At 32.7% G+C, this 15,170-nt stretch overlaps 3 protein-coding genes and 1 non-coding gene across 9 annotated transcripts in view; 2 read left to right on the top strand and 2 right to left on the bottom strand.

Moving 5' to 3' along the window:
• LOC104771806 (heat stress transcription factor A-4c-like) lies at window positions 693-5,028 on the top strand. Of its 5 annotated transcripts, none has more exons than XM_010496392.1 (3): window positions 693-711; window positions 3,725-3,987; window positions 4,064-5,028. In XM_010496392.1, the coding sequence occupies exons 2-3, from the start codon at window positions 3,769-3,771 to the stop codon at window positions 4,874-4,876; spliced, it is 1,032 nt and encodes a 343-aa protein (XP_010494694.1). In that variant the 5' UTR covers window positions 693-711; window positions 3,725-3,768; the 3' UTR covers window positions 4,877-5,028. The 5 variants fall into 5 exon arrangements, with proteins under 5 accessions (XP_010494694.1, XP_010494691.1, XP_010494690.1 ...); XM_010496389.1 differs by lacking the exon at window positions 693-711 and adding an exon at window positions 3,041-3,299 and having other exon boundaries at window positions 3,722-3,987; XM_010496388.1 differs by lacking the exon at window positions 693-711 and adding an exon at window positions 3,041-3,299.
• On the bottom strand, window positions 5,156-5,227 carry TRNAE-UUC. The gene has a single exon. It is a non-coding gene; the product is annotated as a tRNA-Glu (tRNA).
• On the bottom strand, window positions 7,517-11,842 carry LOC104771807 (protein STICHEL-like 4). Of its 2 annotated transcripts, XM_010496396.2 has the most exons (7): window positions 10,914-11,841; window positions 9,211-10,776; window positions 8,901-9,120; window positions 8,436-8,819; window positions 7,960-8,359; window positions 7,813-7,876; window positions 7,517-7,722 (listed from the first exon to the last, which is right to left on the bottom strand). In XM_010496396.2, the coding sequence occupies exons 1-7, from the start codon at window positions 10,923-10,925 to the stop codon at window positions 7,621-7,623; spliced, it is 2,748 nt and encodes a 915-aa protein (XP_010494698.1). In that variant the 5' UTR covers window positions 10,926-11,841; the 3' UTR covers window positions 7,517-7,620. The 2 variants fall into 2 exon arrangements, with proteins under 2 accessions (XP_010494698.1, XP_010494697.1); XM_010496395.2 differs by having other exon boundaries at window positions 9,211-11,842.
• LOC109131264 overlaps window positions 15,024-15,170 on the top strand; it is a 4,120-nt gene continuing 3,973 nt past the window's right edge. Inside the window, exon 1 of the mRNA XM_019241967.1 lies at window positions 15,024-15,164. Coding sequence (XP_019097512.1) covers window positions 15,024-15,164 — 141 coding nt within the window. The remainder of the gene's footprint in view (window positions 15,165-15,170) is intronic.

Below are 15,170 nucleotides of genomic sequence, written 5' to 3' on the forward strand. Positions count from 1 at the left end.
AAAACTTGATGAGCAAAAGATTAAGAAAACATTAGATAAGTTAATGCGTGATAAAGCTAGAGGAGGGTGTATCTCTTGTTTTGGTTGTTAATACTTTTTGGAGTTGGTTAGTGGAATATGGTTAAAGTGAAGTTACAATGCAAATTCTTATTGTATAGACTTTGCTAGAGAATCTTTACAAGTGAGCTATCCACCCTTGGGCCTTGGTAATCATATACTATTTTTTAATGTATTAATTTGATCAAACAATCCATAAGTAAAAAAGACAAACAACATTATTATTATTTTGGTTCGGAAAAATTATGCTTTCATATACTCTATTTAATTGATGCCAAGAATATACTATTTTTTGGTCAAAATTCTAATGTTGTTATAATATAATTTTGGTATTTTTTAAAAAAATAAAAATAAGAAAAAGAAGAATTGATAATAGTAAACCACCAAACCCATCTTTTTGACACAACAGTTGTTGTTGTTGTTGTTGTTGTTGCCATTCTCATACGCGCTTCATCAAACCTTTGTAGGAAGCCAAATCAAACCTTACCAATCCTCTTTCTGAAATTTTTTCTTTTGCTTTACGTTCTCTCAATTCTTATTTTATCCGAAAGTTTGTTCCTTTAATTAACTCAATTCAAGAGGCTTCAAAGATTTGTTTCTCCCAATCGGGATCGAGTCAAACAAATCTTCCCCAGTCATCATCATCATCATCTGGTACGTTTTGAACAATTCCAAATCAGAAGCATGAGATGAAAATAAATGTTCTAATTGATGGTTGATTGCTTTCAAATCATTTTGGTCGGAGAATCAAAAGGGTTTTGTTTATTCTCTCATGTTACCACTAGTAAAGTTATATATAATGACATGGGTATTTTGGAGGCTTTGGTGCAATGGAGAGGTCTTCCAAATCATGAAAATACTTAGGAAAATGCAAGAGAATTACAGATGCAATATCCTACCTTAGCGCTTGAGGATAAGCTTCATATTGATGGGGGGAGGGGGGGAAGATAAGTCGTATAGAGTATACACAAGGAAAAAGACACGTGCGACAGGAGCTGAAGAATAGGAGCATGTGACTATTATCTCATGTATATAAACCTTGAGTTGTCATTTGAGGAATTATGCATTGTATTGTGAATGTAACAACAACATATGGTTGTTGAGAGGAGAGTGATGATCTAGAGTATGTTCTATAGCTGTACGTACAAACAGTGTATCATATCATTCTGTTAATAAAGTGAGAGTTCTTTTCTTCTTTCTTAACACAATACATATGTAAAGTTCTTCTCTTTGGGGATATAGCTTATTGTTGCGTTGCTTTGATTTTATAACGCTTTTGTGTTTGTGTTTTTTGTAGGGTTTTAGAAAGTCGGTCCTGAGAAATGGAAGTTCTCGAATGAGGATTTTGTTATACGTCGACCTTACCTTATGAAGAACATTCATAGACGAAGACCAGTTCATAGCCACTCGTTAGTGAATCTACAAACGCAAAATCCATTAACGGAATCAGATAGACGGAGCATGGAGGATCAAATCGAAAGATTAAAAAAGGAGAAAGAAGGTCTTCTAGTGGAGTTACAATGAATGATTTTGATTTTAGTTTTGTTTTGTATTATTAAGAGAGGATTTGATATAGAAGACAATGAACAATAGCTTTGTTTGTTCTATCTCAATTTGTTGATTTGTTTGATTAGTGTTTGTCTGTGGTTGCATTAAACAATAATGAAGATTTTGGCATTTCAAGTATGGATAAAAGTTAGATATGGGCATTTATTGGGCTCATATATTTAAATTAGTTTTTTGGTAACTAATTATTATTTTGAGAAAATATATATTTAAGTTTATTTATTTATTTTTGGCCTTTTAGGGCGTATTCTTAGAGAACTTTAAGATCTGGACTTTATGAAAAAATCAACATATCTTGAAAGCTAAAATTGTATAATTTTATTGTGTGTCAAACTATTATGAGACTATTTAAGACATATCCAAATTTTGTTTTTATAGTAATCCTATATAAATAGAGGTTGCTGTCTCTCTTGCCAACTTCACAAGCTTTGGAAACAAATTTTTGTCATAGTTTTAAATTTGTTTTGAAGAAAATGGTTGTACTTCGGTTTAAACTTGAATCTAGTGACGAAAAGACTGGTCATGACGCAATACGACGTATCGCTCGGATTAAAGGTAATCTCAAGCACAACTCATATGGTTAAAACAAATAATTAGTTAGAGATATAAGGGTTATAATACAAATCATAAATTTAGGCTTAATAAACTAGTTATTTAATTATTTTGGTAAACAAAAAAAATTAGAAATTTCTTAACTTAATTGATAAACGATTTTTTGTTAGTAAATTATCAAAAAAGGTACTGGATAAACTCATAATTTATTTTGTAAATATGGATACAATAATATTTTATAGTATGTAGAGTCATAGGAAACTCATTGTAATTTTACAAAATTTCACCAATTTTTTTTTGCCAAAATCTGCAAGTACGCACTCTACAAATTTTAAATATTTTTTTTTCTTTTCTTAGGAGTTGCTTTTGTTGATTTTGATGAGGAAGAAGACGACACAATAATTGTGGAGGGAGAAAATTTTGATGAGCAAAAGATTAGGAAAACATTAGATAAGGTTATACGTGATAAAGCTAAAGGAGGAGGGTGTATATCTTGTTTTGGTTGATAATACTTTGTGGAGTTGGTTAGTGGAATATGGTTAAATTGAAGTTACAATGCAAATTCTTATTGTATAGATTTTGCTAGAGTCTTCACCCGTTGAGCTATCCACCCTTAATAATCATATACTATTTATTAATGTATTAATTTGATCAAACAATCCATAAGTAAATAATAAGACCAACAACATTACTATTATTTTGGTTGGAAAAAAATATGTTTTCATATACTGTATTTAATTGATGCCAAGAATAAACTATTTTTGGGTCAAAATTTTAATGTTATCATATTATAATTTTGGTAATTTGAAAAAGAAATAAAAATAAGAAAAAGAAGAGTTGATAATAGTAAACCACCAAACCCATCTTTTTGACACAACAGTTGTTGTTGTTGTTGTTGCCATTCTCATACGCGCTTCATCAAACCTTTGTAGGAAGCCAAATCAAACCTTACCAATCCTCTTTTGAAAATTTCTCTTTTGCTTTACGTTCTCTCAATTCATATTTTATCTGAATGTTTGTTCCTTTAATCAAATCATTTCAAGAGGCTTCGAAGATTTGTTTCTCCCAATCGGGATCGAGTCAAACAAATCTTCTCCAGTCATCATCATCATCATCATCATCTGGTACGTTTTGACCAATTCCGAATCAGAAGCATGAGATGAAAATAAATGTTCTGATTGATTTCAAATCATTTTGGTCGGAGAAAGCAAAAGGATTTCGTTTATCCTCTCGTGTTAACCTTCTATATTGGATTTGGGGTTTTGGCTTAAAGTTTCTTTGTAGATTCATCTGAAGATCTCTGGTTTCTGTGTTTACTTTGATACAAAGATGGGATTTTTCTAGCTTCGAATCTTGTGACATGTGAGGGAAAGTTTTGGTTTTGATTGCTAATTATTCAGAGATCGATTCATATCTTGATATTAATGATTCATTGAATCCTAAAATGGAGTTGTTGAGTTAAAAATGTTTGCTTTCAATGATTTAATCTGATCAATGATGAGTCCTCTGTAGTGGAGCTTGATTTGCAACCTTTTGTTCTATCCAGCAGATAAAAAAGGGAATTGCGATTTGCGGTTTTGAAGTGGTTAAGGGATGGATGAAAGTAGTCATGGAAGTTCAAGTTCACTTCCACCTTTCCTTACTAAAACATACGAAATGGTAGACGATGATTCTTCTGATTCGGTCGTTTCTTGGAGCGAAAACAACAAAAGCTTCATCGTCAAGAACCCAGCCGAGTTTTCAAGAGACCTTCTTCCTAGATTCTTCAAGCACAAGAATTTCTCTAGTTTCATCCGTCAGCTTAATACATATGTAATGTTCTTCTCTTTGTAATCATCTCTGTGGGGATATTGCTTTGATTTTTTTAACCCTTTTGTGTTTTTCGTAGGGTTTTAGAAAAGTTGATCCTGAGAAATGGGAGTTCTCGAATGAGGATTTCGTTAGAGGACGACCTTACCTAATGAAGAACATTCATAGACGAAAACCAGTTCATAGCCACTCGTTAGTGAATCTACAAACGCAAAATCCGTTAACGGAAGCAGAAAGACGAAGCATGGAGGATCAGATCGAAAGACTAAAAAGGGAGAAAGAAGACCTTCTAGTGGAGTTACAAAGCCAAGAGCAAGAACGAAAAGACTTTGAAATGCAAGTAACGACTTTGAAAGATCGGTTACAACAAATGGAGCAACATCAGAAATCAATAGTGGCATATGTATCACAGGTTTTGGGGAAACCAGGACTTTCTCTAAACCTCGAAAACCACGAGAGAAGAAAACGAAGAGTACCGGAGAGTTCTCTTCCTTCGAGCAGGTCACACGTAGAGCAGGTCGAGAACTTGGAGTCTTCTCTAACGTTTTGGGAGAATCTTGTATCAGAATCATATGAGAAGAGCGGTGTACAGTCATCATCAAGCATGGATCTTGATGCGGCTGAGTCGAGTCTAAGTATTGGTGATACACGACCTAAATCATCAAAGATTGATATGAACTTAGAGCCGCCTGTTACCGTTAGCGTGGCTGTTGCTCCAAAAGCAGGTGTTAATGATGACTTTTGGGAACAATGCTTGACAGAGAACCCGGGGTCAACGGAGCAACAGGAAGTTCAGTCAGAGAGAAAAGATGTCGATAACGATAATGGGAATCAAAGGACGTTTTGGTGGAATTCAGGGAATGTAAATAACAACATTACAGAGAAAACTTGATATATATATATGAACTGAGGTTTTTTGTAAAATTTGTAAGATAGTTGTTGTTTCCTAATGTATTTCTTCTGTTCATTATTATTACTCTCTGTGAAACCCAAATCTCTCTTATTGTCTTGAGAGACAGGAGTAAACATAGATGCGTATTCTTATCTGGTTTTTGCATTCATATTGTTTCAGTTATAATGTACAGAGCCGGTCGGTTTTGTTTGTAGCATATGAATGAATGAACACAAAATAAAAATCTCCAAAACAAGTTTTAAAAAGAAATTTAAAAAGCTCCGATGCCGGGAATCGAACCCGGGTCTCCTGGGTGAAAGCCAGATATCCTAACCGCTGGACGACATCGGATTTGATGTTCATAATACTCATATAAAGTATTTATATCGATTTTAGTAGACGATCAAAGTGATTTGCACCAAACCGGACCATGAAAGTAGCTAATCATTATGTGACCACTACTTAATTAAAAAGGCCACTTTATCATTTTCCTAGACTGAATTAGCTAATCACCAACCCTTAAAGTTATGGACCAAACAAACAATGAAGAGATCAATGAAACCACTAGTTTGGACTAGATCTAATCTGACCACCATTTGTTTTTTTTTTTTTTTTTTAAATATAGCTACAAAGATTATATTATGATCAAAGAAAAGTAAAGAAGAAGTATCAAAATTAAATTAACCTATCTAGGAGGAGAACTGCGACTTTATTGTTTGAAATAATTTAGTTTTGCATCTCATTCGATTTACAATCAGGTTTAACTCTTCCAATTTTTCAATTTTATGTGTCTCCTCATATCATTGGGTTCTTGTGCTTTATATACAAGAAAACTTCACCTTCTTTGGATCTTCTCTATCGGCTAGGGTAATGTCAAGGTTCTGCAGATTGAAAATGTCAAGGTGGACATATTGCTGACATACCCCTGTCTAACTTATGGACTAAATGGGGTCTCTCGGCACAACACTTACCGTATTTCATCGAACCCAAGGCTTAAGCTAATTATAAAATATTAATCTTGTTCTTTTGAGATATTTTAATTGTGTATTTTTTGTACTGAATAGGTAGCAATAAGTTACATAGCTATTCTAAATTAAATTCAAAATGATATTCTTACTATATTAATTGAAAATTACAAATATGAAACTAACCTTATAAAGTGTCAAAAGTTAGATTGTCATGTCATTGGTCTTAAAGTAACTGTTTCATTTTTTAATAAAGTTAAAAATTTAATACAAATATTAAACTAATAAAATCTTTTAAATAGTTATTAGTTTAAAAAATATATTTTCTTTCTCTAATTAATTATGGACAAAAATTCCTAATAAATTCTAAAAAAATATAAACCAATTTAGAATTTTAAAAACTAAAATTTTATATATAAGTATTTTTTAATGACTATATTTAGAAGATTTTGTTAAGATTTTCAATTATGATCCTCCTATCATCTTTATTTTATGTTATTTACAATTACTTTTAATTAACATATAATACTTATGATAAATAAATATGTAGACTTTTTCTGCATTTATTGTGATTTGAATTTTTAAATACAAAGATATATTATTCAATCTATGAAAAAAATATATGTGGTTTAATATTCCACATCGATGGGTTGGTAAAACTAAATTTATGCGGTTGATAAATTAATAAATGTATTTGCTCACAATTACGATATTATAATTACTACTTTATAATATTTCACAAAATAATGATGCAAATGCAACAAACAAACAATATAAAACTGTATTATGCATCAAACTAATTAAAATACTATAAATTATAACATAATTTGTATTCAAAATGATATATGTAGATTTACCAAATAATTGCAATATTAAAAATAAATATTATCTCAGACAAAATAACTTTTTAAAAGAAACTATGTTCGGATTCGCACGTACGTGCGGGGTTAATTTCAAAAACTAAGTTTATTATCATATTTATTATATATTATGTATATGTGGAGTTATGTTTATCTTTTAGGAATGTTAACATTCATAATCCAAACTTATACCAATTTAGTATTTGATTTGTTTTTAATTCAGTTTAGAGAAAAGAATGATCAAATTTGTTTTGTGGAAAAAATGATCAATTTTGTTATTTTTTATATATAAAGACAATTATATTAAAAAATATAGTAAGAGAATGGTGGTATGTCTATTTGACTATTTGGAACAGAAAATAGTACTCCCTCCGTTTCATAATATAGGATGTTTAGAGAAATATTTTTGTTTCATAATATAGGATGTTTTCAACTTTCTATGCAACTTTTAGATTAAATTTATATTTTATATTATGCAGACTTGTTTATGATTGGTTAAATTTTTTAAAAGTAATTATTTTTTAATATGCGTGTTTTCACCAAAACATCATATATTTTGAAACGGAGAAAGTAAAAGATAAATATAACAATAATTTTTATTATTATAATATAATTTTTGGAAAAAAAATGTTAGACCATCCGTGATTTATAGGATATCTCATAGTATTACAGGACATATGAGAACTGCAACTTTATTGTTTGAAATAATTTAGTTTTGCATCTCATTCCATCTACAATGAAGAGATCAATGAAACCACTGGAGTTTGGAGTAGATCTATCTCTGACCATCATTTGATTTTTTTTTTTTTAAATAATGCAAAATCCGAATAAAGATTCAAGAAAATTATACAGCTACAAAAAATTACATTATGATCAAAGAAAACTAAAGAAGAAGAAGTAACAAAATTTAAATTAAAACCTATCTAGGAGGAGATCTCGTTGATAGACGTTTCCCACAAGAGACAAGCTTCAACAACGAATGTAATCGTATCCTTCTTGTTCTCATCTTCAATCTCGATAGCTAGAAATAATAATCAAACATTTTTGTTTTTTTTGTTAAAGAGTTTAATAATATTAATCAAACTTGAACACTAAAATTGAATCTTTTTACCTTGCGACGAGTGTTTCTTGACACTTTCCAACAAATCAAGCTTCTTGATCTTGGTTCAAGTCTCCTGTAAAAACCAACGAATTATCAAACATATTTTTTAAAACAATATAACTTAAGGAACAAACTTTTTTGGTAAAATAATCTTACAAATTCTCTTGTTCAAGCTTATTTGCAATCAACACGGCTTTGTGTTTAGACCAAGTGTTTCCTTCAGCTTGTTTGATCACTTGAGCCAACGAAACTTTTCCTTTCACAATGCTCTGGTTCTGATTCTGGTTCTGACTAGCTTCCAAGTGTTTCCTTCTAACTCTAGTCATTGGAGATTCAGATTCAGCTACTTCTATGATCTCGCTTCTTCTTCCACTTTCATGGTATCTCTCACCATTGCTTAAACCGACGTTTTTCAGGTCCTTCTTCGACTCGGTTCTGAACTCTAACGTGACTGGAGATCCAAGAACCGCCTCAAACGCTCTCAAAATGTGATCTTTGAAATTCTCAGCCGTTGATTTCGCTATTGGCGACATAAATATTAACTGCACCGTAGGAGCTGCGAGATATAAAGAAGTTAGAATCATCGATATTAAACGGTTTTAGAATCAATGCTCATGTGTATACATTTGTACCTGAGCCGATACTAATCGAAAAGATCTTTCCTTCTTTATAAAGAAACTCTTTTAAACCATTAACTCGAACGTTTTCGATAACGGTTAACCAAATATCTTCAACCGAAGGTCGTTTTATGCAACTGAAATCTTGCTTACTACTACCATCTCTTCTTGTTCTGGCTACAGCGCCGTTTGAAGGATCCGAATCCGTCAATGGTGGAGTATGGTTAAAGCTAGTATCAGCGGAAGAACTATGAGGAAGCAAGTACTGTTTATCAGGAGCTAGCTGAAGCAATGCAGCAGTGAGCCAAGTTAGTTTATCATTCGATACTCGTAACTGTTTTTCTGATTCAGATAACGTTTTCAAAGCTTGTTTCAGCTTCTCCATATCTTCTTTAGACACTACAACAACGAAAAATATGTTAATTACATCGTTACAAAAATACTTCTCATTTTAGGATGTGGTGATGTTTAAAAACTCACGTGGATGTCGCCGGAAAAACTTTCTTTTACGTTTATCTTTAGTGAAATCGTAGCTTCCGGCTAGTATGTCAGTTATGACGGTTGCAAGCTGTGACATCATAGCTAATGGTTCTAGACCTGTTTCCATTATTATTCTTAGGTTCTTTACGGTGTTGACAGTATCTGCAGATAAGGCTAGATCAAGAAGATCAACCAATTTATCATCAGAGATTAACCCAACCTGAAAAAAAAACAAGAACATAATGAGAGAGATTACAAAAACAATATCAAAATGTAGAAAAGATTATACGAAAAGTTTTTGATCTTTTACCATTTCTTGAACTAAAGGAAGAGAGATTCTTGTTCCAAGCAAACTCAGCTGTTCTAAAGTCATTTCCGCATCTCTCAAGGAACCATCTGATCTCGAAGCAACAAGCTTCAATGCATCATTATCGATATCAATCTCTTCCTTTAACGCAATCCGTTGCAAGGAATCGATGATATCAACGTCTTTAAGCTTAGGGAAAAAGAACTTCTGACACCTCGAAACGATAATGTGAGGCAAGACATCAAGACTCGAACATACAAGAACGAAAACCACACGACGAGGTGCTCGATCCACGAGTTTCGAAAGCGCGTTCCAACAATCTGTTGACATGGTGTCGCAGTCGTCGAATATGAATGTAAGGTGCTGTCTTTGCTGCTGACGACGGATGATCATCTTATCAACCAGATTCTCAAAGTCAAATTTTTTAACAGGACCCATTTCTTGAATGTACTTGTTCTTACCATCATCGTAAGAAACACAAGAACTGCATACGCCGCAAGGCTTTGAATGTTCTGTAGAATGGCAGTTCAATGCTCTAGCAAAAATCCTAGCACAAGATGTTTTACCGGTTCCGTTTGGACCGTGGAAGACATAAAGAAGTCCAACTCTTCGTTTAGCAACAGCATTGGATAGTGCTTGTACCACTAGATTTTGTCCCAATAGATCATGGAATGTTCTTGGAGCGTGCTTCTGCGTAAAGCTTTGATGCCACCGAGTATTTTTGCGGCTGCTCTTCTTACAAAACTCTGAATCTTTTTGATCATTCTTGAGCAAGTTGTCAGCACAGATACCTAATTCTCCTGAGTAATCATGCACCCATTCTTCATTATCTGCGCTATCGACTAAAAGAGGTAACGTCTCGTGATTAGAGAAGCTTGAATCAGACAACATTAGCATATCGTTTTCACCTTTCTTTCCTTTTGATTCAGACATTCCACAAGATAAACTCCGACCAGCTATATCTAGGAAACTTTTACCTCTATGATGAATGCTCGACCAGTTAAACGGAACACAACCGTTTCTTGGAACAGCTCCACTCATGTTCTGTTCTCTATCCCTTCCTCCTCCTTCTCCTTTATACTTCTCACCACGAGGCACTGAGTTAGAAGCAATAGACATCTCACTCTCGTTACCAACATTGTCTCTAACATTAACCCCTCGTCCCGCTCTCCTCGTCCCTCTAAACTTACGTCTTCTATGCCCATTACCGCGCGGTATAATATTAAAAGAAACCAAATCATCACTATCCTCGTTTAACTGATCAGACAGAGTCTTGACAATATCCTCATTGACCTTACTGACACTATCTTTCGATTTCACAGAATCAACACTACAAACCTCGTTCACATCTTCGAACCTATTACTCTTCCTACTCGACCTATCAAACTTTTCATCAGAAGGAGTCACCTTAGAAGTCCCAAAATTCACAATTGGAGACGAACCAGACAACCGAAGACCAGACTTCTTAACCACATTCTGATCAGCAGATCTTCTCCTTCCTTCACGTGAATCCTTATGATCTTCTTTCAAATTCGGGCTCGCTGATGGGTCTCTAAGTGATCTTGATCTCTGGAGAACGACAAGATCTCTCATAAGAAGAGACCGGTCAGACAAAACCGGACTCTGTTTGTTGTTGTTGTTGTTGTGCATATGGTTCTTCAAATGAATACAGTTGGTTAAGTGAATATGGTTACGAAGATGCTCACCCAAGTCTCCATTTGAATCTTTCAGAATCCGAGAAGAAGCAGCCCTACTCATGAATATGGTCACAAGTGTTCTGTTTTCTTCGAGAGAATCTTCTTGTCTAAGTCTCTATAGAAGAACCAAATCGAGCTGTATCTCATTTTCTTCTGCGGAAAATCAAAAGTTTCCAAATTTGAAAACGATATCACTGACTTTGGTAACAGCCCTAATTGCCCCTCCCAAGATTCACTGAACTTGCCCAAAATTACCCAAAATTTAAGGACCCATTTGTGCAAAAACGTAAACTTTTTTGAGCTATGTGCTTCTTCTAGTACTTGAAGGTAAGAAAATGAGTAATAAAAAAAAACAAACCAAGAATGCTACAAACGCAAAAAGCTCTGTTTCTTTTAAGAAAATATTCAAACTTTTACTATTGAGAGACCAACAAACAAACAAAACTGAATGGTCCGTTTCAAAGATTTATACATACAAGTGGAGGAATAAAAGGAGAAATGAGAACGACACCGTTTGTGAAAAGCAGTCACAGATGTCTCTCCTCTTTTTCTCTCTTTCTTAACCAAACATTCACATGAGGCAGGAGTGAGGTTTCTCTGGAGAAAGCGATGGTTTTTTGGCAGGAAAAGACGCTGTTTTCAAAGTGTATAGAGAGAGAAAAGAGTGGGAATCTTGAGAGAGAGAAAGAGAGAGGTTTTTTGAGATCTGTTTTACGGACACGAACACAGAGGCAATGGAGAGAGAGAGATGAAGCAAGCAGACCACATCGCCAATAAAGCGGTTTGTCCGTTTCCGAGAAGTGAAAAAATATATAAAAATATCAACAAGTAAAATGGTTGGGTTTTAAAAAAAACAGAGACCAAAGAGTTCGCACCTTTGAATTTAGCTGTTTCTTTTGTTTGTATTATTAGTAGTTAAGTTATGATGTGATGGATGATGTTTGTACGATCGTCGCCAACAATACAAAAACAGAAAAAATTGCACTTGTACAATTTCTACCGTCCATTATGCATTATATTCAGATGCTAAAAAGAAACGAAAAATTTTACTCTCTCTAAAAAGTTATATTATAATTTTAAGTTCAATACTAATCTATACTATTAAAAGGGAAACATTTTTAATAAAAAAAAACATAAACTTTGAAATTATTACAATGAAATGTCACTCAAATGGAAATATGGATAAATATAATTTTTGGAGCCAAATAAATTGATATTCAAGTGATTATTAACAAATAAAAATAAGAAACCAAAAATATGGTAACAAGATATTTGTTTGTATATACCATTAAATCTAAATAAATCTAAACAAATCTACCCAAATAATTAGGTACTACACTTAAAAGCAAATATCATTTACCCACGTAATTAGCACATCATATAGCCAAAATAAAAATCGGAAACATAAAATATGATAACAAGATATTACCAACAAATATTATTACTTTTAGTTACTGTTTTCGTCGAAGAGTCGGATTGTATTAGAAAAGGTGAAGTTTTGTTGCCCTCTCGAGTTAAAATTATTGGCCTTGGCCAGGGAATTTGGTAATTGGACTTTACTTGGTTAAACATATATGTTAGGCCGTAAGTGTAAAGGCTGAGTTAATTTCAAAAAAAAAAATAAGCTGAACAATCCAAACTACAATTTGTAGTCTACAAACATTACCCGTCCAAAATGTAATTAACAATATGTTTTACTACTATCCTATAAAAGTACTTTCAAAAACATTCTTTCAACAAACCAAAAAAAAAAACCATTTCTACTAATAACAGTATAACTATATGTTACAATAAATCAAATATCACCAATTTTGTTAAAACCGGACCGGAAGGTGAACCGGAAGTTTTTTGGGTCACTGGGTCAACTAGTCGGACCGGTTGAACCACATATTAATTAGTTTATTGGTTTGTTTATATTTTATAAATATATTTTATAAATATAACATCTACTTTCTATAAATATATGAACAAAACATATATAATGATGTACTAAACAACTAAAATTAAATTTTTAAATGATTAGATGAAATAACTAAGTGATTTTTCTATAAATAACAACATTTAATTTTAATTTTGTTTGAGTTTAAAGTGTGATAAAATAAAATATTTTAATTTGATGCTGACCCATTGGTCCGACATGCCGGTTCAACCACCAGTTCACAGGTTTTTAACGGAGTTTTACGGTTTTTGTGGATTTTTTAATTGTTCTGTTTTTAGAGGTAACCTGGACCGGAATATCTACTAGGTCACGGTTGGACCGGTCCGATCCGGGTTTAAAAACATTAAATATCACTTATGAAAACAATCCCGCACGTATGTGCGGGTCCGTATCTAGTTATAATTCAATTGAAAAGTCATTTCTAGTTGTTCTTATATCATCAATGGAATGCTTATGTCGCTTTTAGTTTTGTTTCTTTTACAATATGGTTGATTGGTTTTTTTTTTGTCAATATTAAGTGTCAATCTAGCTGAACTTTTGTATCCGACATTACTTAAGAAATAAAATCGATGAGAATCATGTTAGCTTTTGAGTTTTGACCAACAGTAAAAAGTTATTCAGTTTATGGAATTTTGACCAGGCTTTGAAAGAGGATAAGGATATTTACAATGCACCGGTCATATCTTGATGCACTCATTACTCATTCTAGCTTTGTGAATGTTGTTGTCTCTATTATCTTTTTTTTTTTTTTTTTGTCTCTATTATCTTTGATGAAATAGAACGGTTTTTATCTCGTATTCTAAGGGTTTAAGGGGTTTTCAGTTTGGTATTAAACTAGAGGAAATTTTGTCTATTCTAGATGGTAATAACTAATAACTTGAATTTTTCTTTCAAACTAGCTACTAAATATGGTTTTATTCATACACCCTTATCAACGCAATTCTTGGAGTTTTTCTTATGTCTCACAAGCTCCATCCACAAAATGATCAACCATAAATCAATCCCAACTATTTATTTTTACAAAGAACAATACAACTAATTCGATTAGTTCTATACACCATTGTTAACTTTTGGACTGCTATTTTATGCTACCAAAAGGTTGTTTTCAATATCTTGACAAAATTTGTAACGATATTATTTGGAATGATCCTCATTTTGTTCGAGGAGTAAAGGTTGTATCATTTTGCTTACCAAAAGAAACATATGATGATATAGCTTATAAATTGCTTGAACCGATAAAAAAGATTATGAAAAGTAAAGGTTTTAGGATTATTAACTTCCAATGTATTAGAAGTTAGATTTGCGGAGGGTTGAGCTTCGATGTTTAACACATCCCTATCTATTTTAGTCAACTTCAATTAGGAAAGTTAGCTTACTTTTATTTTGACGACATACCAATTTAGGTTCCTTAATTGATATTATATCAAAACAATCCAAAAGTCTCATGAATTTCTACTTTGTCTAATGTTATTAAAACTTGTAAATAAGATTTGGGTTAATACTTTGTCTAATGTTGTTCAAAATTGTAAAGAAGATTTGGGTTAATAATCCAAAAAGTCTCATGAATTTCTACTTTGTCTAATGTTGTTCTAATGTTGTCCCTTAATCTTCTTATAATTAAAAGAGGAGTACGTTTTTTTTAATGTCCAAAATCTTCACTGTATTTACAGCAATTGCCACTGAATACATATAGAAGGACAATCAATCGATTAACTGAGCAGGGTAAATGTGTCAGAAATTATTAAAAAAAAAAAAAATCACCCACACAGCAAGGATCCGCGTGTTTTTAAGAAACTCGGTTTCAATTACCCGAAGGCCCAGATTAATACATATCGGCCATATTATCAATATCTATAGGTTTTAAAAATTGTCCACAAGCCTAATACACACTTAAAAATATGCGAAGGTATTTTTTTTGGTAACTATTCAAACAAAATCTTCTCAATCAATCCCGCCCTCAAATCTCTCTACATAATCTTGAAAATCAATCAACATTAAAAGCAAATTCTATCAGATACATAATATAATCGTAATCATAACCAAAAATCCCGCAATTATCAAAGCAAATCCTATACGATACCCTAGAACACTCGACCACTATAAATAATCCAACATCAAACACATTCAAAACTCATCAAGCAAAAATCAATTCTCAAGCAAAATTCAGCAAGAAACTATCAATGGCTGCAGCTTACGCTTACCTTCGCGACGTTAAGCCTTACAAGACTTCTTGGAAGGTCCAAGTAAGGGTTCTTCATTCATGGAAGACCTACTCAACAAGGTTTGGTGAAACTTTCGATATGGTGCTCTCAGATGTCCAAGTAAGT

The sequence above is a fragment of the Camelina sativa genome, chromosome 20 (genome assembly GCF_000633955.1).
Source record: "Camelina sativa cultivar DH55 chromosome 20, Cs, whole genome shotgun sequence".
Classification (NCBI taxonomy): Eukaryota; Viridiplantae; Streptophyta; class Magnoliopsida; order Brassicales; family Brassicaceae; genus Camelina; species Camelina sativa.